This window comes from Glandiceps talaboti, chromosome 10 (assembly GCF_964340395.1).
Source record: "Glandiceps talaboti chromosome 10, keGlaTala1.1, whole genome shotgun sequence".
NCBI lineage: Eukaryota > Metazoa > Hemichordata > Enteropneusta > Spengelidae > Glandiceps > Glandiceps talaboti.
In genome coordinates, this window is record NC_135558.1 from 21,073,825 (window position 1) to 21,096,192 (window position 22,368).

The following is a 22,368-nucleotide window of genomic DNA, read 5'->3' on the forward strand; positions in this document are numbered from 1 at the left end:
TCTTTAAAGTTTAAAATGCACTTGTACTTCATTTAACAATCGCAATAACAAGTTTACACAGGTTAATAGATAACACAACAACAACAACAACAACAACAACAACAACAATAATAATAATAATAATAATAATAATAATAATAATAATAATAATAATAACAACAACAACAACAACAACAACAACAACAACAACCTACCTTTTCTAAAGGCGAAACTGGTGTAGATAACCGCCTAAAAAGATAACTTTTGGCATGAAAGGCCTCGGGAAAGTCAAACGTAAAGTCTGTATTAAACAAAAATACGTCTGCGTGAAGAAACACTTCCCAAATATTAGTTCAGGTTTGATGTTATATTTTTGTTGTATGTCTTCATAGGGAATGAATAGTGTGGATACCATTAGGTATTGCATAGCGAAGTACGCTGAATTTTACAGTCTATCCAAGAACGACATCTTGTTTGTTAGACCTAAGCCTATGCTTGGTGTATATGCTGGGTTTACCGGAATATCATACAATACGGCATCCCATTCTGGTAGGATGCGGTTTGCAGCAATCAAAATGAAGGGAAGGTTAAGATAGTGGGCGAGTAGAGCACCACAGGGTGTGACTTCACAAGAAACTATCAAATCAAATGTAGTGTTCTTCACTCGTGTCATTAAGGCTGTGTCCTTGAACAGTGACTCACAATCAAAGCTAAGTTGATACAAATACCGGAACATGTGAATCCATCCCATATTACCACTTAAAGCAAGGTCAGCAGGTAAGGGATTCTCCTTATGGTTAAACTTGCCCGTAAACACATCAACATTCAACTTAACTGATTCCGATTTTAAAGAGATGTAGTATGTTTGGGTGACAGGGTCACAGTGTGTCCACCGTCTGCCAGGTCTTCTGCTACTTTTTTCACAAACAAGAAAAGGCTACCGGTGCTAACACTTGGCACTACAAGTAACACACATCCTTTGTGGCAATCGTAGCAAAAGTCAAAGTCAAAAGAGTCAACGGTACCAAACGAGTCATCTTTAAAACGTTAGCCGTTAGCTATTCTCCACCCTGGCATATTTTAAGCATAGCATTATATGTGTAAAATGCGCGTGTTTGTTTGTTTGACTAGTCCAGGCTTGAACAAGACAATACCGCTGGGTATGAACTGATGTAACCTGTAACATTCTAGAGACTAATAATTATAATAGTTCTGCTACTTTGTTTACGAGCCCAACAGTCTAAAAATAGAATGACATATGTTATTTTTTTTTACATTTTTATCCCCACATATCTAATGGGTTATAATTGGAAACATTTCAGTGAATTTTAAGGGTAGGGAATAAATATTATTGTGGTCTCATAGATAATACTAACAACTTCTAGTAAGGAGATTGTTTTGTTAAGTCTTTCACATTGAAAGCGTATGCAGTATCAGAAATAGTGATGATGGAACCCTTGTTACTTTTAAATATTTTATGACGTTATGAGTTTGTCTACTTGCATTACCTTGCCAGCCAGCCAGGGGGAGAGGAAGATTTGAGAGTATGTTCCACGTGTAGTCCATTGCAGTATGTCTTTTTATTGTCAAATATGATAGTGCTGATAGTCTGTCTATATATATATATATATATATATATATATATATATATATATATATATATATATATATATATATATATATATATATATATATATATAGGAAGTCAGTGGTAAGATTTGTCCGTAGTACAGTGCTCGATACGTCTGCACGCAGAGCGGAGTATATGTTTAACATATATATATATATATATATATATATATATATATATATATATATATATATATATATATATATATATATATATATATATATATATATATATATATATATATATATATATATATATATATATATATATATATATATATAGTTTTATAAAACTATTACGCTCTGCCACTGCGGTATAGAGCACTGTCTTAGCAGATTGATACTCACCGAGTTATATATATATATATATATATATATATATATATATATATATATATATATATATATATATATATATATATATATATATATATATATATATATATAACTCGGTGAGTATCAATCTGCTAAGACAGTGCTCTATACCGCAGTGGCAGAGCGCAATAGTTTTGGTAGTTATGGAACTCTTTCTTGGTTGTAACTCGGAGTTTCACGAATAGTGCGATCATCAGACAACTGGTTTCTACTCTCTAGGTGCGCTGTATATATAGATAGAAATATCATCACTATTGTTTATGTGTTGGTGGGTTGGTGCTGTTAATAACAACCAACACCTTCACACACACAGCACCAACCCACCAACACATAGACAATAGTGATGATATTTCTATCTATATATACAGCGCACCAAGAGAGTAGAAACCAGTTGTCTGATGATCGCACTATGCCAAATATACAGATTTTATTAAAAACCAGTTTTCTATCATAAAAGCATACCCAACTAAGCTGCATAATATTGGATTATACGTGATACAGAATATGTATATTTAATCTTAGGATAAACACAAGAAACCACTCAAGGCATAAATTTCTTTCAAAAGAAAACTATGTCTTGTATAATTGTATCACAGATAACATAAATGATATCATTTACTATCTCTTAAACCTGTACTAGATGATCTTGGGAAATTTCAAATAACCAACGGTATATATTCAATCAAAATTGGTCAATTACTTATTAAAAAAAAGACATTGCAGCTGCGAATTAGTGGCCAATATTATCTGTCGGTAGTGAAGTGGTAAGTTTAAATCTTGAGCGAACGCTCGGTTTTGAATCTGTCACCATGTTAAAACTCTACTAGTTGTAACAGGAATATCATTTTTTCGATCAGACAACCATAATATATTCACTGCAAACTGTTAAAATACCAATAATTATATATTGTACATGTTAACCAGTGGTCGACATTGTCCATAAGTAGTACAGAAATATTGAAATTGTAATCGCCGTTGAGGGCGCTAATTTTGGGTAAAACCCAACAAATAAATTTGATTTGATTGATTGATCGTGTGTGTATACGTATACAGCTACAAAAGATATGTTTACCCACAAGTTATGCAATATTGATCACCGTGTATGATATTTCGAATAATACGTTAATGTAACTAACAAAACACAAAAAAGTTCCAAGTGAAGCTAGTGCACATTTAAATAAAATATCTGTCAAATCCAGTTAGACTATAGCAAGATCTATGGTTAGACACTGAAGAAGGTACAAATGATTTGTTCGAAACAAGTATATATCTCAATCTAAAGTGGAAGAAGAGAACCTGTTTGTGAATAATCTCAGTTGTTTAAGCACATCTGAGACAATTAATTAATTAACACAGTATTCCAATTTTTTTAAAAACTTGCCAGGAACTCCTAAACTAAATGACGTTAATGTATAATGACTTGAAACCATTAAAATTCATGTAACACATTTCCTGCAAATGAGACGAAAATGAAAGAATAACATCTACATAAGTAACGTGTATACAAATCTTATTGGTTGTAATTTTAATTGTTAAACCCACACTAGCTGCAACTGGGACAGTGTTTTTTTTCAACGAATAAACAAAGATATATTTCCTAAAAATTCGTCAATTACATGTACTTATAAAAACACATCGTCAATACTATGTGTACGTAGTGTAGTAGCAAGTCTAAATCTTGTGCGAAAGTTCGTGTTTGAATCTGTCACACTGTTAAAACCGTACTAGTTGTAACTGGAGTATTATTTTTCGATCAGACAACCACTTTATATTGTTAAAATAGCAATAATTAGATATGGTATATGTTGACCAGTGGTCCATAAGCAGTACAGAAACATGTTGAAATCTTGGTCGCCGTTGAGGGCGCAATTTTACTTGCTTGATCGTGTAGGTACAGAAAATATGTTTACCCACGTACACGTGATGCAGTACTGATCATGGTGTACGATATTTCGAGCAATAAGATAACGTACCTAACAAAACACTTTTTTCAAAAACGTTTTAGTTACAACTGGTGCAGCTTTTGATATAAAATTGTTAAATAAATGTGTATAATCACATCTAGAATATTCAATTTCTTATGGGTAAAAATGAGACAACAACATCTACATATTAAAGTAAGTTAACCATATCTATAAATCACATTGATTGTAAATTGTAATTGTTAATGTGTTTTTTTTGTAACTGTTATGGTTATTTTTAAACCTAGTCTATTTAGGTGTTTTATTTTCCTACACTGTTTTGATATTTTGTTGATAAAAATGCAACATTTCATAAACTTTGGATAACAATGATTGGTTTGCAGTATTTTCACTTGTAAAGTGTGATTTTTGAAAGAAATAACCAAAAACTTGAAAATTATGATGTAAAATTTATTACATTTGCTAAAAAATTAAAGACCCAAAATTTTTATATATTTGCCCATTGTAGTTAATGTTAGTATTACTTATTCTTATTTCTCTCTGTCATACTTACTGTATTTTTAATGATTCCCTCATCCGTTATGACATGTTCTATCACGTCTTCTTATCAACACATAAACAGTATAGCGAAAAAAGAGATAGGTTTAAAGTGGCACAAGCTGAGTTTATAAGCTTTTCACTCAAATGAAAATACTTACATGAAAAACGTGTTTAAACTGTTTTAGTAATGTTAATGTCAATGTATGCCTTCTATGACGACATAACAATGGTCTTCTGGCATTGTTAGAACAGTTGATTTCATAGTAGGGGTTTCTTGAACATTTTTGATACGTATGATAAATTACGTCATCAGATCGTTTATGGGTTATATCTTAATACCCGGTTTGGGTTCAGTCAATTGCAACCGGGTGGTTAAGTGTGCTTCAGTAGATACAATAATGCGAGTACCTTTTAAATATACAGAAATAACTGCACCTAAATACGTATTAGCTCAGCTTGTGCCCCTTTAATAAGACAGCCACTTGAGGTTTTATCCAACATCATCCTGACTAATTGGTTTTTTCCTTGCGTTTTGTACGCAATAACGTATACGTCTTAATAGCAATAAATACAGACGTTAAGGTAAGACCAATAACAAAGACAAAAACATCAATCAAATAATACTGAACAAAGTTTAAATTAACAGCCTGGGACTTGAGGTGCTTTCCACCATACTTGATGACGTATTCAATCCAATAGATCAATATATCCTTTGCAGACATGGGTGTATCCTTGACGATACGAGACAGACGCATCGCATTCTCCTTATAACTGTTGACAAAACAGACTTAGTCTTAGGGGCTAGATCAATAATTCAATGTAGGATAAAAAAAACCGTAAATTATTTTACTTTGGGGTGGGTGTGGAATTTAAGCCATTTTAGTTCTCATCTTACAAAAAAATGTCGTAAAATTGAGAAATGGAAGAATTTTCGCTATAGTAAAATGCCTGACACTAACATAGAGTAAAGTGTCAACAAAAGAACTATTTTGTACTCATTACAAACTGGCTTTATATTCATAGCACTACATACTGATTTGGAATTGACTGTACTGTCTGAAACATGTTCAAGTTTGACAGAAGGCTGGGAGAAGATGGTCTGAGGTCTAACTAAAAGAACTTAGTTTTTTATCCTACATTGAACTATTGATCTCGTCCCTTAGTGAAAAAGGTTTTGCTTTGGCAAATTTTAAGTATAATATTTGATGACATATACTGTCAAGAAATCCTCGTTTAGCTTATCGGTAAGGGTGTTTTTTTGTTATTTTAATCGTTCACACTGATCTGGTAAAACTGCTTACGAACCAATCACTGTGTTTGCACAATTAGACTATAGATTTTGTTAGCCAGACCGATTTTGCCATCGCCCTCCCGCGGTACGTACACGGTAGACATCAACGATGATGGATCATCCACATTTTTTCACCTTTTGCCCATTGCATTGTTAATGTGAATATCAATCGGTCAGTGGCTAAACCCGCCCAGTCGGTTGGTTTTCACAAACACCATTTCGCAATCATGCGTGTGATGGTCACACCAGACTAGGTGTCAATTTTATTCGACAACTTACTTGAAGTGGCCAGATGGATGAGAAATGTTTTTTTTTACTATTATATATATATATATATATATATATATAATATATATATATATATATATATATATATATATATATATATATATATATATATATATATATATATATATATAATATATATATATATATATAACTCGGTGATATATATATCACCGAGTATATATATATATATATATATATATATATATATATATATATATATATATATATATATATATATATATATATATATATATATATAGTTTTGGTAGTACTGGAACTCTTTCTTGGTTGTAACTCGGAGTTTCACGCATAGTGCGATCATCAGACAATTACGCTCTGCCACTGCGGTATAGAGCACTGTCTTAGCAGATTGATACTCACCGAGTTATATATATATATCTATCTATATATATATATATATATATATATATATATATATATATATATATATATATATATATATATAAGTTTATATATATATATATATATATATATATATATATATATATATATATATATATATATATATATATATATATATATAAGTTTGCTATTGTACGTATTGGAAGTGATCTTTGTTGATGTTTTATGTACCCTCCCTCACTTCCACTGGCTTTCAACTTGTCCGTCAGCCCACTTTTGTGCTATCCGCTATACTAACAATTTATTTTGAGGTACAAAATATGTGTCCATCACCCACCCACCCACAATTCTATGTTTCCACTCCCACTGTACAAAAATCAGGACTTCCCCGCCACAATATATTCTTCCTTGTTTGCTCCCCTCCCGCTACGGACCCGGCGAAAAACAGTGCCCAAAAATTGAGTAAGAACAGCTTTTTGCAAGAACGGCTTCGCTAACTGCACCTGTGAATTCCGTGAACCGTGCGTGTATGTTGTAGTACTTAGTAACCTTTGCAAGGTTCTTGCAAGCTGATGAATAGTTTCAGTCAACCATGTATACGAGGCATGCATAAAGCTCTATGCAGTTATAATTTATTTGCCACCGTTGCCTAGCATGTTTACCTCGTGACATGATGTGTGGTTTTTTGCTTCGCTGTCTCACTAACCACTTGCAATGCTAGTAACAGAAAACGATTAATTTAGCCACGTTCCCACAGGTAGTTATCAGCATGCCTGTCTATAAATATTAGTCTGGATGACCAGCCTGTGGTTCTAATCACTGTCTGGTCAAATGCCCTTAATCAGCACACATTCCTGTGGTCCCTCCTGCTGTGTTAATATAAACATGATTATGTTGATGGGTCCCCATGTCATATTATATAGTTTAAAGGACTGTCAGTGGAGTCCTGGTTGGACATTGGACATAGTCATAACAGCTGTACCAAATGAATATTTAATGGGCGATGACCACAGCCCTTTAATAGTAGTGACATGTTCTGTTCGAGCTTTGCTCACCATGGGGTTGAACCATAATTAACACCTTTCGTCAGGGTCTTGACTGTACTGTGAGTGAAGGTATACATCCTAACGATACTGTATAGGAACTAGACTAAAAAAATATTTACCGTGATAATATTCACTATATGTAAATGACATCGCTCTAGTGCTCATCTCAACGAGGGTATATAGTTACATGTTGACTTCATTTGAATACAGACTGACGGACGTTATCACTCCTCACTGCATCCAATCAGTGTGAGTGCATTTTGTCAAACCAATCGTTTGTTGTTGCTATGATACAAGCAGTTAGTGAGAGAGCGAAGTCAAAACACACAGATATCAATGAAAACAGGCTAACCATTACTCAATTTTGCCCTCTAAGATAACAATGTAATTAAATTTTTACTTACCTTGGGTCTTTGATAACTGTACTGACCGCCTCATACAGTTCTTCTGCAGTCAAAGTCTTCATTTGTAACACGATGGCCATTCCATGCTTGGCTACAGCTTGTACATTTTCGTGTTGATCATGAAATAACGGTACACCAACCATTGGCACAGCGTGGTGAATTATCTCGTGAACGCCATTTAAACCGCCATGATAGATAATAGCTTTGGTCTTTGGGTGTGCTGAATAAGAGGAAAGGGCATTATCTATACATGATAGAGTTTAACATGTTTTACTGTATTTCCATGTTTTTTATGATATAAACTATGTGTTGAATGGTATCTATGGATATCAAATGAATATGTCACGATATTCATGCAATATATGAAACCACGGTCACACAATACAAATAATATGTTATATTCAGACTGGTTTCTCGTTTCTGGTTCCATACATACATACATACATACATACATACATACATACATACATACATACATAGACAGACGACGATCTGACTGTTTAGTGTTGTTTGTCATTCATACTGTGTCTGTGTCTCTTACCTAATAAATCATTCTGTGGCAACCACTTCATCAATTTGAATTGTCCATTCCCCTTTAGATAACTTGGCGTCCTGTCCCCATTGTATTTGGCAACAATCTTTTGCGGTAGCTTCCCGAGAGCTTCAGCAATCTCCTTAAACTGTTCTTCTTTGGTAAACTTAGCATGACCCCCAAATGAAAGCACCACAATGCCATTGTCTCCGGATGACTGAACAAAATCTTCCAGTTCCTGTGAAATGTTGAGAAAAATACATCGACGTTTTCAAGTATACACAATCTGATTCACAAAGTAATTTCGAGATTAAGTTTGTTTGTAAAACATTGTTTATGATCACTAAGATTTTCGGTTATGGTGTCTGGACAGCGGAGGTGTAAGCTATTTTTTTTCATGAACCACGTGAACCTTGAAAACAATGGCGATGGTACGTTACGTTACTTGTCTATCCTAGGCCTGGTTATGTCTTTGTTGATCTTTATTTATTGACAGCCTGCACACATGAGTGATTCACCTTCCTAGTCCCCTTCGTACTTCAGTCTGTTTGCAGACGAGGTTTCTCACCCAAACCACCCTCGTCTATAAATCGACTATATAACATGTATACTATGCTTAACATGGTAATGCAACCTTCCTATGAGTCTTTTTTTTTATTGAGACCTTCATTTTTATAGATTTCTTTTATTCATACTTATGCATGGCGAGTCTTTAAGCATAGTGCTTTCTGTCAATTTAAAAGATTTGAATTGTGTACAAAACACAGGTGATTTTTTCGTTTAGTGAGAGAGCAAAATGCAGATACTATCTTTCTGCAGAAGACATATAGTACTCCTCAGATTGAAACGTGTGGCGTAATAAACGGGGTTGTGAAGTTATTTGCTCTCATCAGTGAAAACCATAGCAGAGGATGAATCTCGTCCGTCCTCATTTTGCACAGATGATTAACAACCTTTGAAAAAAATATTAGTGGCGACTCGGTGCGTGACTAACGATGTCCAAGGACAACTCCCCGCACATTTATGTATTATTGCAATCGAACCTATTGTAATTGCCGTCAGAGGTAACTGTGTGATAAGGGGATTTCTATTGTTTGAAGTGAAACCTTTAACCAAACTTGCCCAGTATGTGGACGATACCACTACCTTGCTATGAGACATACACTCTGTCAGGACATTCCTTACAACTCCCGTTACGTTTCGTAAACTGTACTGGCCTTGTCATTAACAAGCAAACAACAGAAGCCAAACAGATTGAGGCTAGAAGGCTTAACAAGTCGAAACTATTGACCAGATAGACCAATTAATGTTGATGAATATAGGCTATTAAGTAAATGAGATAAAAGCAAATAAACTAATTTCAAAGATAAGATTGACGAGGCCAGGGGAAAACTGAGAAGTCTTACTGTCCAAGTCTGTCTGTCTGTCTGTCTGTCTGCCTGCCTGCATGCATGCCTGTCTGTCTGTCTGTCTGTCTGTCTGTCTGAAGTAATTTCGTAGCACATATATCCTGTTTAGGATTCTATACGATATAGGAGATTTGTCCACTAGTTTTTTTCTTTATTATCAGAGTTTATCGTTTATATCGATATCGTATCATCTACCACGTTAAATAGTCTTGATTAACGATAAATCTAGCTAAAACGAACTACTTAATTCTGAAAAGCAAAAGGAAAACAGTGGATAACACTGGATCTATGCGCATAAAAGACACAATACTGCAAGAAACTGATACTGCATCATTTGTTGGAGTGTCAATTGATCAGTGTATGTCCTGGAAGCCACAAATAACTGCTGTAAATTCTAAAATAAGCAAACTTACAGGCATATTCCTACATATTCGCAAAGTTGTGCCTCAACATATACTTATCATGCTTTATAACTCCACTGTTCTCCCACACATCACATATGGACTGGAAGTATGGGGGAGTACGTACCCGACTTACCTTAATGAATTATTTATTGTACAAAAACGATTAATTCGTATTATGACTTTTAGCAAATGGAATGTACCTTCAGAACCATTATTTCAAAAGCTCGGTATTCTAAACATTTTTCAACAACACAGCCTACAATTAGCGATGTTTGTCAATGATGTTTTACATAAAAGACTACCAAGCATCTTCCACGATTACTTCACTACAATTAGCCATTCTTATTCAACACGGCAAAGCAGGAGAAGCGATTTGAATATTCCAAGAACAAAACATAGGTCGGGCCAATTCAGCATAAAATATGCAGGTGCGAAACTATGGAATAAAGTACCAGTGCATAGTAGGACTATACAATGCAGGTCAGAGTTTAAGCGGGAATTTAAAAAATGTCTACAGTCTGGTTGTTTCGGGATCTAGAGCTCATGTTTAATTTATTTTGTAATTTCAGTGTATTTCCATGTATCATCTACCACGTTAAATAGTCTTGATTGAAACAGGGCAAAATTAAATGATGAGTGTCATATGTTTTGTGAGGGGAGGACTCGATTAGTTGTGTAACAACTACTTCCACACCCTTTTCCCGAATAACACGTTTATGTATATGCATAAGGATATTTAGTTCTGTTCTGTATCACATTTTTTTGTACGTGGGAATAAATTATTATTATTATTATTATTATTATTATTATACCATATACCCATTAATTCACATATCTCGCACGTCTCTCGGAAGATAGAAAGAAACAGATTACTCTTATCAAACTCGAAGTAAGTATTCGAAAGTTGCCTGGCCTTAGCCTGTCTTTCATCATAATGTATATGCACACACATCAGTGATGTCACTTTAACCATTCTTTGTGTTTTCTGTGCTATGTCTGGGGTAGAATGTACCCTTGGTAATTAATGTGACCACAGTCTGTGAGGTGATCGTACACCCATGTTGACTGGTCTGTTTCTTCGAGGGATTGCGGGTCACCCCAAACACCCGAGGGCGAGCAGAAAGCGACGCATATGACGTCATCCTTCACAGTTTTTAGTGGTAGTGGTGCCACAAGGGCATTATCACGAAAATTGTTGACCGGTAAGCGTCATTTGCTTTGAATAGTACAAACATCTGACCTCGTTTTGACAAATAACAACATGGGAAAAGTGTATTACAAATACAATTGATATCACCGTACCGTGCACTCGTCTTGTCATTACATGTATTTGTGACAGGTCGCATATAAACCTTTGTTACTCTAGCATTGTATAGGGTCATTTCACACTCAATGTTTCATTTCCACTGTTCCATTGATATGGCTAGAATTCAGTAAATTCAACACAGCTAAGAAAGTTAATTTATGTGCCCTTTGTTTTGAAAATAGCTATTTCTACAAGACAGACAAGTCTGAATCTTATTAGTATACCGTCACACCTGTACAGCCCACAAGAATAGGTCTAAAATGCTCTTTTTGAATATTATGTTGTTAATACTCAAAATTCATAGGTTTTAATAAACTAGATTTAATCATTTTTGCGACAATACAATACAATACAATACAATACAATACAATACAATACAATACAATACAATACAACTTTGTTTTACATGTACATAGCTCCATAATGGATCCCGAATGATTTTATGATGTGCCCACTTCAATACTTCACATCCAAGGAGATTTGGCCACTAGTTTTTTTTCTTTATTATCAGAGTTTATAGTTTTATTCTATCGTGGTTGGTTTTGTGCTTATACGCATACTTCCTAGTCTGTGGTTTATACTACCATAAGGTTCTGCAAGAGGTCTTTGGTAATTGTTATAGAGTATGTGAATGCAGCAAAACACGTTTTGAAGCTAGGAGAACATCGAGGATCGTAAAATGGGGTTCGCATAAATGGTAACGTCAGTATCGGTGGTACGATAACACTACTATAGCAGTTATACATATAGTAATGTCCCTTTGCTATGTTAGAGAACTTTAGGTGCCCACACCTAATATGTATAATAGAAACTGCAATCAAGTATGTGTGTCATAGACTTTGATGAGATGAGGTGATTAGTAGTGTCCGTAATATATAGTGTCAGAAACACAACGTATATATCATTCAAGACAGTATATATAAAGTACAAACAGTGTTATATTAATATCTTCATACTGAAGTGTAAAACGAATCGATTGAGACTAATTTATCAACTTATTTCCCGAATTACCTAAGATTACGATTAAACATGTTACATAACTTTCCATGTTTGCTCCCTATCCCAACATAAGGAAGCCTTCAGTATTTTCAGTATTTACAAGGGGAGAGGGCTGGGGGAATTAGGGATCACTTTTTACAAATTGACTCTCAGCAGAGGGCCATATTTTAGAAAATGGGATTAGGAGAGGGTCGCATTTTACTTTGACTCATTGTGTTGTCTAACTTTGCATTATTTTGGGGTTCTTGTGCCATCCCATACCTGCCACCGGTTCTAAATTGCCGTTTGGGTAAGGGTTAGGCTTAAAGTTAGGGTTAGGTACCATAATATTAGTTCATATCAATCAAATCGCTTCTGACAACCATGTAGTCAATTAACTCTCAGATGTGATGTGAGGGGAGAAGTGGATCTCACACGAGCAAAACGAGAACAGTTGGGTAAGATACAGGGATAATGTTGTGTTGATGTTGACTTCGGTCCCGTCAATGTCGGAAGTGTGTGAATCTCACACACATTCACATGGTGGTAAGTGTGGGAAATGTCATTAACATTTTCAACATGGTGGCAGTGGTGGGATTGCAGTCCTTATCATTGATTCTGGCTCTTGTGTCCTTTTCCATTTCTGACAACATTTTAACCCATTTTGAACTATTTTACAGGGGGATATGTTTTAGAAAAAGAAAGTTGAGGGAGTGCCACTTCTGAGCACAACGGAATCGGAGAGGGTCATGTTTTACGCAACAACCCGCGCCTGATCCCCACGGCCCTTCCCCTTGTAATTACTGAAGGCTCCCTAAGTGAAGCCGTTTGACTGTGGAACATACGATACTGCAAATCGTAACCTTTTTTTTCTGAGGGACTGGACACGAGAGAGTCAATCCTTTTCATACACCGGACTTCTGAAACCACTAGCCCCACCACCTGTAATTTAGTCCAGTCTCTGACCTTCGTACTTACCCTTTCTAATGGATGAACAGGTCTTATCAGAAAGCTACTACCCAAGAAGATCACGTTTGGCATAATCGGCCGTGGAAAATTTAGAACGACGTCGGTGTTGACGAAGAATAACTCGGCGTCAGCATATACATCTCGGATACCCAACTCTGGCTTAATGTTATATTTCTGTTTAACCTTCCCATAAGGTGTAAAGACGATGTTGATTGTGATGTATCTCATGACAAAGTAGAGAGTATTGTATGTTCTCTGAAGAAAGTTCATTTCATCTGGCAGACCTGATGCTACACATGGTATATACGCTGGGTTGTTTGGGATATAGAACATGTCGGCATCCCATACGGGTATGATACGAGTAGCTCCAACAAGAACGAAGGGAAGGTCTAGGAAATGAGCCACTAGAGCGGCACAAGGGGTAAACTCGCACGCAATTACCAGATCAAAAGTTGATTTCTGTAACCGCTTTATAAAAGTCTCGTCAGAGAATAAACTTACGCAATCTTCACTGTAATTGTACAAGAAAATAGATATATGAAACCAGTTCATTGTTCCACTCAATGCGACGTCAGAAAACAGTTCTATGTTATCATCCATATCCATGACTCCCTTGAACCTCTCTAAAGTTATGTTCGACCAATCTGACGACTGAACGATGTCTTCATAGTAAACACTGGACACTACTATTGTTACACGGTGTCCCTGTTCGTTCAGGTTCCTTGCAATCTGGGCCATCACGAAAAATCGACTTCCAACACTCATGCTTGGTACTATTAGTATATTACTACACGACACGTCTCCGATGAGTTGGCTTACAACTACAGCTAATATACCTAAAGACACTACGAGCGAAGCCATTTTGCAACTCGTACAACTGTTTGCTTTCTTCGAAAGAAACACTCATTTGAATGACGCCTTTATTTCAAGAGTTTCTACGCCTCACCGTCGCTGGTGGCGTGATTACTCTCTTAATGTTATAGTACCTCTTCATAGCATAATTCTCTCAACAAAATTACTAAGAGAGCTCGATCCTTCAGTAATTTACAAGTGGGTGAGTGTCAGGGAAATGGGGGTAGGTCAGACTTTACAAATCAGTTCTCAGGAGAGGGCAAAAATTAAGAAAATGAAATTAGGGGAGGGTACATTACTAAATTTATTATCTAACTCTGCATTGTGTTGTGAGTTTTTAGCATCTCACCACTGCCACCACTGCCACATTAATTAATTATGCAAATGACTCATTACAACTAAAAGCTACATCAACAAGGTTTTCAGGACATGTGCCCTTTGTTGTCTTTGAAGTATGTACCAAATTATATTCAATTTGAAGGGTGCATTCTTAACATATAGCCTAATTACTGAAAATCAGTAATTATGCAAATGAGTTCCAGTTTTTGCATAGTGACGTGCCATACAGTGACTAGCTAGAACACTGCAGTTTGGTTTGCGTATCATTGTTGTGTCTGGGCAAAGTTTGTGCTCAAGTCAATCTAGCTGAATATATGGGGACCTGATAGGATAGAGGTTATTATGTGAATGATACCTCTTTGCGTATAGAAACAGTAGGGATTGCTAACTTCCAGGAGAGTTTACGAGTGGAAAGATGGTTGTGTCATTGTACATTGTGCCATATGCTGGGGCGGGCAGGGAGAGGGGGCTTAACGTTGTTACTATGAATAATGTAGGGTAATGTAGAATGTCGTGTAGTGTAGTGGGCTCTGGTGAGATATTGGATGTGTGATCTGGTATGGTGTGTTATGTTGTAGTATTGTGTCTTGTGAAATGTGGTGTGGTGTGGTGTGGTGTGGTGTGATGTCGTGTGATGTGATGTGATGTGGTGTTGTGGTGTGTTGTATGGTATGGTGTCTTGTTGTGATATGAAATTGTATTTTGTATTCACATTGTGGTCATCTAAATAAGGTAGAGTTGTATTTTTCACTTATCGTCCTTTAGTGATAATTATATTGGTACCTCAACTTCACTCTGATAATAATATTTAATAAAACAATAAACAATACATTGTATGCCTGCTAAATAGATGTCTTTAATTGCTATTTCAAACTCTCAAATTACAAAGCAGTTGATTTGATATAATAAGCGAGAACATCCCTATGCAACAACTCTAAGATTTGTTTCGATGTATCTGTAGGAGAAACGTAACAAGAAGTTATTAAAATGTACAGCCTTTGTTGAATACGTTTATACAACAAGTAACACTGAAGTAAAGCATTTTCTCTATGTGCTACCCTCGTTTATAGCGTTCATATCAAGTGTAAAAGTATACTGTTTCAATTGGTTTATTTACAAGCCTAGCATGGCCTTCCTATCCTAAAGTGGCCAATTAGCAAATTAATTCAGTATACTTTTACACTTGATATGGATGTTATAGATGATTGTGGTACATACAAGAAATGCTTTACTTTAGTATTATGGGTTGTAGTGTCACGTGACATTACGACTCGCATTATTATGTAGCTGCTATTTTCCTCTGCTTTCAGGCTTGGGTAATAGTTGCTACATAACAGTCCTTGGGCAATGTGATGTCTACTAGTTCCCTCCTAGCCAGACAATAAGTGTGTGATAGTATCATGATCATGTTCATTTGATAATGACATTCAAAATAACAGTGTCATTGTTTAAATAATAAAACAACTTTACTATGATTTTCTATTATAATTTTATATAAGACGTTCATTTTTTTTTAAATTTTAAATTCATATACCTTGCTATTGTGTTTAATCACACTAGAGGAGATTGTTTGGAGAGCCACTGCCAGGATCAATGATTACTCCTTTTGTGGAATCTTCCGCTATCCGAGTTTTGCAATTTGCTCCAGTTGAACACTGTCCATATCACAAATACACAGCGAGGACACCTGTTGATTGAGACATTAGTACATATTATTATATCATCAACTTCTTTATACTTTGGGTTACTGCAGAATATATATGTCTTAAGTATCGCTATTAGTTTTGTAAAATACACAATTAGATGTTATCCCCCAATATTTTTCTTCGTTCAGCAGCCAAGTAAAATACGAGTGATGACCTAAGGGGCCTTTGTCATTACGAGTCGCTAGACGAGTAGAGACAACCATTAGGTCCCGAGTATTTTCCGGCCGACTGAAGGAAAATATTGGAGAATAGCGTAATTATACCAGTGCCAGTAATATCAAAGACAAATCGGGGAAAGTAATGGTAATTTTGAATGTTTTGACTTATATTTCGAACACAGCAAAAATCAGTGACGTAGACACGCGTTGTCGTGACATAGACGTGACGTCGAACGACCGGGACATAAATGCCACATTTTTCGCTATGCATGGTATAACTTTACTTACCAGCAACATGTGGGCAGGACATTGAAGTTCCACTCATGGTTGCATAAGATGTGTCTGAAAGATGGTATGAACTGTAGACACTGGAACCGCCAGCAAACACATCGACACATGTACCGTAGTTAGAGAAACTTGATCTTGTATCAGTGTTTGTGGTAGAACCGACAGTTTCGGCCTGTAAGTAGTGCAAAACCTTTCGCTAAGAAGCTACAACTTACTAGTTATTGTACTATTGTGTAGCACCTTTCTCTATATACAAAGATATTTATACTGTGTTAAAAATGAGTGCTTTTACTAAACTGCCAATAATCACGTTAACTCACCTGGTTAGAGCACTTTGGCTACTATTCAGGGGACGGATTCGAATTCTACACGTGTTTTTTTTTCCTCTCAATTTCATTTCGTTTAAAATATTTAAGCGAGTTTCCTATGTACACATGTCAACCTTCAAAGATTCATCAGACAAGCAAAACCAAAGATATCAAAACATGTACACACACACACACACACACACACACACACGCACACACACACACACAAGCATGCACATACATACACACACACAGACAAACAAACAAACAAACAGACAGACAGACAGACAGACATACATACATACATACATACATACATACATACATACATACATACATACATACAGAGACATACATACATACATACATACATACATACATACATACATACATGCATACATACATACATACATACATACATACATACTTGTATATTTACAAAATCAACGTACATGTATACATGAAACTGTTATTACTATAATTTCTTAAATATAATGATAATGAATTATCAACTTTATCTTAAGATAGACTAGTAATCATATGCAAACATCTGTGCCTACACACACATGAACATCGACCCCCATGCATCTTTTGTTTCCAAAAACTGATTTTTCAATACTTTAGTTATGTGACCTTTAAACTATGATCATAATAAAAAAATATATCTCGAGTGTAAAAATATCGATCATATAATACCGCCATCCTGTATATCTCCATAGCAACCAGTGTGTTGCCCATTGTGTTGATGTTCCCAACCATATATTCGGGCATAGTATAGACGTTGGTGGAGGGTCTATGGGCATAGTATAGACGTTGGTGGAGGGTCTATGGGCATAGTATAGACGTTGGTGGAGGGTCTATGGGCATAATATAGACGTTGGTTGAGGGTCTATGGGCATAGTATAGACGTTGGTGGAGGGTCTATGGGCATAGTATAGATGTTGGTGGAGGGTCTATAGGCATAGTATAGATGTTGGTGGAGGGTCTATGGACATAGTATAGACGTTGGTGGAGGGTCTATGGGCATAGTATAGACGTTGGTGGAGGGTCTATGGGCATAGTATAGACGTTGGTGGAGGGTCTATGGGCATAGTATAGACGTTGGTGGAGGGTCTATGGGCATAGTATAGACGTTGGTGGAGGGTCTATGGGCATAGTATAGACGTTGGTGGAGGGTCTATGGGCATAGTATAGACGTTGGTGGAGGGTCTATGGGCATTGTATAGACGTTGGTGGAGGGTCTATGGGCATAGTATAGACGTTGGTTGAGGGTCTATGGGCATAGTATAGACGTTGGTGGAGGGTCTATGGGCATTGTATAGACGTTGGTGGAGGGTCTATGGGCATAGTATACAGACCATATTGTTGAAGACCCAGCATTCAATTCGTATTCTGTTGTACTCAATACATACACTATTGAATAGTTCAAATGCCTCACTAATAATTATACTGTACACAAGACGCATGCGCCCATAACAACGCCCCACCAAACTCCACAGTGCACCACTGACGACTACTTCAGGTATGTTAACCTAATCTTGTTTTGCGTATTAAAACTGAGGGTACAACGAACCATAATGAATCAAAATGTATGATAATACAAACTTCTTTCATTGCAACTTATATTCTTTGTCAGTTTCAGAAACATCAAACAGTAAAACAAAATGGAGAAGATTCTGGTTTTCGTCATCATTCTTGGACTAATGCTAACTTTGTTCGTACAAGAAGACGATGCTTGGCGCCGCCGTCGCGGCGGTTTAAGAGACAAAATTGAGGAGGGCAAAACTCTTACTGACATGTAAGTTATCGTCAAAACATTATTTAGTTACAGGATAATTTAGTATGACAATCTGTCCAACCATTTAGAACGTCAATGAAAAGGCGTCCTACGAGCATTGAAAGTGATTTGAAAGTGTCACCTTGGATAAAATCGATTCACTCCTACAATACCATAAACAGGTCATTTTATGTTGATTCAAATGTCGTATCACGTCTTATCACCTGGTTCATGTGTTAGATATTTATAGAACACATACACTAGTCTGATTCTTACAACTCATACTATGTGAACAATCAAGTCGTGAATTGTTTGGTCAGTTTATGCACTAACAATTATGAATAAGAGGTCACTTCAGCATGCCAAGGTGAAGTCGCACTCTTTGACATAAAAGCTTAGCATGTGGGTGCGGTGTTTGATTGTATCTCCGAGGACGTATGTGCGTTGACGCGTTTCTCATGTAAACACTCTCATTTAATTCGATCATGTAAAAATACGTCATTAATTCAACTCTGTATGTTACTAAATTCAACTCTGTATGTTACTAAATTCAACTCTGTATGTTACTAAATTCAACTCTGTGTGTTACTAAATTCAACTCTGTATGTTACTAAATTCAACTCTGTATGTTACTAAATTCAACTCTGTATGTTACTAAATTCAACTCTGTATGCTACTAAATTCAACTCTGTATGTTACTAAATTCAGCTCTGTGTGTTACTAAATTCAACTCTGTATGTTACTAAATTCAACTCTGTATGTTACTAAATTCAACTCTGTATGTTACTAAATTCAACTCTGTATGTTACTAAATTCAACTCTGTATGTTACTAAATTCAACTCTGTGTGTTGCTAAATTCAACTCTGTAAGCTACAAATTGAACTCTGTATGTTACTAAATTCAACTCTGTATGTTACTAAATTCAACTTTGTATGCTACTAAATTCAACTCTGTGTTACTAAATTCAACTCTGCATGTTACTAAATTCAACTCTGTATGCTACAAATTCAGCTCTGTATGTTACTAAATTCGGCTCTGTATGTTACTAAATTCAGCTCAGTATGTTACTAAATTCAACTCTGTATGCTACTAAATTCAACTCTGTATGTTACTAAATTCAGCTCTGTATGTTACTAAATTCAACTCTGTATGCTACAAATTCAACTCTGTATGTTACTAAATTCAGCTCTGTATGTTACTAAATTCAACTCTGTATGCTACTAAATTCAACTCTGTATGTTACTAAATTCAACCCTGTATGTTACTAAATTCAACTCTGTGTGCTACTAAATTCAACTCTGTGTGTTACTAAATTCAACCCTGTATGTTACTAAATTCAACTCTGTATGTTACTAAATTCAACCCTGTATGTTACTAAATTCAACTCTGTATGTTACTAAATTCAACTCTGCATGTTACTAAATTCAACCCTGTATGTTACTAAATTCAACCCTGTATGTTACTAAATTCAACCCTGTATGTTACTAAATTCAACTCTCTATGTTACTAAATTCAACTCTGTATGTTACTAAATTCAACTCTGTATGTTACTAAATTCAACTCTGTGTGTTACTAAATTCAACTCTGTATGTTACTAAATTCAACTCTGTATGTTACTAAATTCAACTCTGTATGTTACTAAATTCAACTCTGTATGTTACTAAATTCAGCTCTGTGTGTTACTAAATTCAACTCTGTATGTTACTAAATTCAACTCTGTATGTTACTAAATTCAACTCTGTATGTTACTAAATTCAACTCTGTATGTTACTAAATTCAGCTCTGTATGTTACTAAATTCAGCTCTGTATGTTACTAAATTCAACTCTGTATGTTACTAAATTCAGCTCTGTGTGTTACTAAATTCAGCTCTGTATGTTACTAAATTCAGCTCTGTATGTTACTAAATTCAACTCTGTATGTTACTAAATTCAACTCTGTGTGTTACTAAATTCAACTCTGTATGTTACTAAATTCAACTCTGTATGTTACTAAATTCAACTCTGTATGTTATTAAATTCAACTCTGTGTGTTACTGTACTTTGTGTTGTTTTATAGCGAAGAGATCAAAAGCAAAATTCTGAAGGAAGAAGTGAAGGAAAGAATGGAAGAGAGAAAGGAAGAGATACTGGAAGAGATCTTGGAAGAGATTGAAGAAAAAGAGGATCGACAGAAGAATATTCATCAGGACGAGATCTAACAGGACGTTGACAAAAGAGGCAATGGATAACGAAAGACGTGGTTAAAGAAATCTTGAGATATATGGAAAATACTAAGTGAACTAAACACATATTTTGTCATTCGATCGTCTGCTACACATTGCAAACTTCAATGACATATCTTTCGTTGGCGAAAGATATGGCCAGTTCCTTATTGGCTACTGATAAAGTTAATCTCCTGTCAATCACTGGTTAAGACTATTTCATAGTACAATAACAGTTATTGAATTCTTTGAAATATAGTAATGTCACTAACACTTTAATTATACAACTGGATAATTATGAATGATGAGATCTCTCTCGGTAAAATAGATAGCGTTTTTTTATAGTTTGAGAGTCACCAAACACAACTCACTGGGTACTAGAAGTTTAGGGCAATGAATTTGAGTGTACCTTCATTGTACCAGAACTGACAAGACAGGAAGACAACTTACAGAGTTACTCAAACCCATATCGTATACCTGAGTTGTCCTTATAACCGCATGCTGAAAAACAACATAGTACTGGTGCCGTTGGCGTTGTTTGTTTGATTTTCGAAATGGGTTCAACTTTGACATACTTACACCTCTGTATACGTGTATTATGGATACATTGATTGATTGATCTAATTTGAACAAAAAAACTAAAATGCTTCATGTATCATTCACTCAATGAATAAATAAATAAAATAATAGTTTCCTACAAATAGTGCTCTTCATCTCAAACATCTTCTTTACATTCAAATGGAAATTCATTTGTGTTTATAAACCATGGTATTGAATTTACCTTTTGTTTTGAAAAAGACTGATGGGGGCAGTCGAACATTTCAGGTAAAATTTTCAAAGTTATGTTTGGAACACAAGTTAATGAATTGTGTGAATACCTAAAATGTATCCATACACTGGACTTAGGGACAGTCAGAAAAGATAATACGCCCTCTATCAATGTCTTAAATACCTTTGAAAAGCTAATGACAAGTGGTCAAACCTCGTTTCAAAATTTGATATTGAGTGATTCATGACTGACCTTGGGTTATTGTGAAGACTTAAAAATGGACAAACTCTCCCTCTCTCTCTCTCTCTCTCTCTCTCTCTCTCTCTCTCTCTCTCTCTCTCTCTCTCTCTCTCTCTCTCTCTCTCTCTCTCTCACTCTCTCACTCTCTCTCTCTCTCTCTCTCTCTCTCTCTCTCTCTCTCTCTCTCTCTTCCATATGTCCAGTTTTTTTATATTACTAGTTATTTCCAACTACACACGCCTATTCCAAAAGAATATAACCAGTTCCTCAGGCATACCACACATAACAAACCC

At 35.5% G+C, this 22,368-nt stretch overlaps 1 protein-coding gene and 1 long non-coding RNA gene across 2 annotated transcripts; one reads left to right on the top strand and one right to left on the bottom strand.

Annotated features, from left to right (window-relative positions):
• Positions 1-2,625: 2,625 nt before the first annotated feature.
• On the bottom strand, positions 2,626-14,309 carry LOC144441038 (2-hydroxyacylsphingosine 1-beta-galactosyltransferase-like). The gene is made up of 4 exons (XM_078130548.1): positions 13,445-14,309; positions 8,379-8,607; positions 7,838-8,057; positions 2,626-5,216 (listed from the first exon to the last, which is right to left on the bottom strand). Exons 1-4 carry the CDS (start codon positions 14,294-14,296, stop codon positions 4,955-4,957), a joined length of 1,563 nt encoding a protein of 520 aa, XP_077986674.1. The 5' UTR covers positions 14,297-14,309; the 3' UTR covers positions 2,626-4,954.
• On the top strand, positions 11,267-21,619 carry LOC144441039 (uncharacterized). Its single transcript, XR_013481223.1, has 3 exons — positions 11,267-11,384; positions 18,723-18,884; positions 20,922-21,619. It is a non-coding gene; the product is annotated as an uncharacterized LOC144441039 (long non-coding RNA).
• Positions 21,620-22,368: the final 749 nt, after the last annotated feature.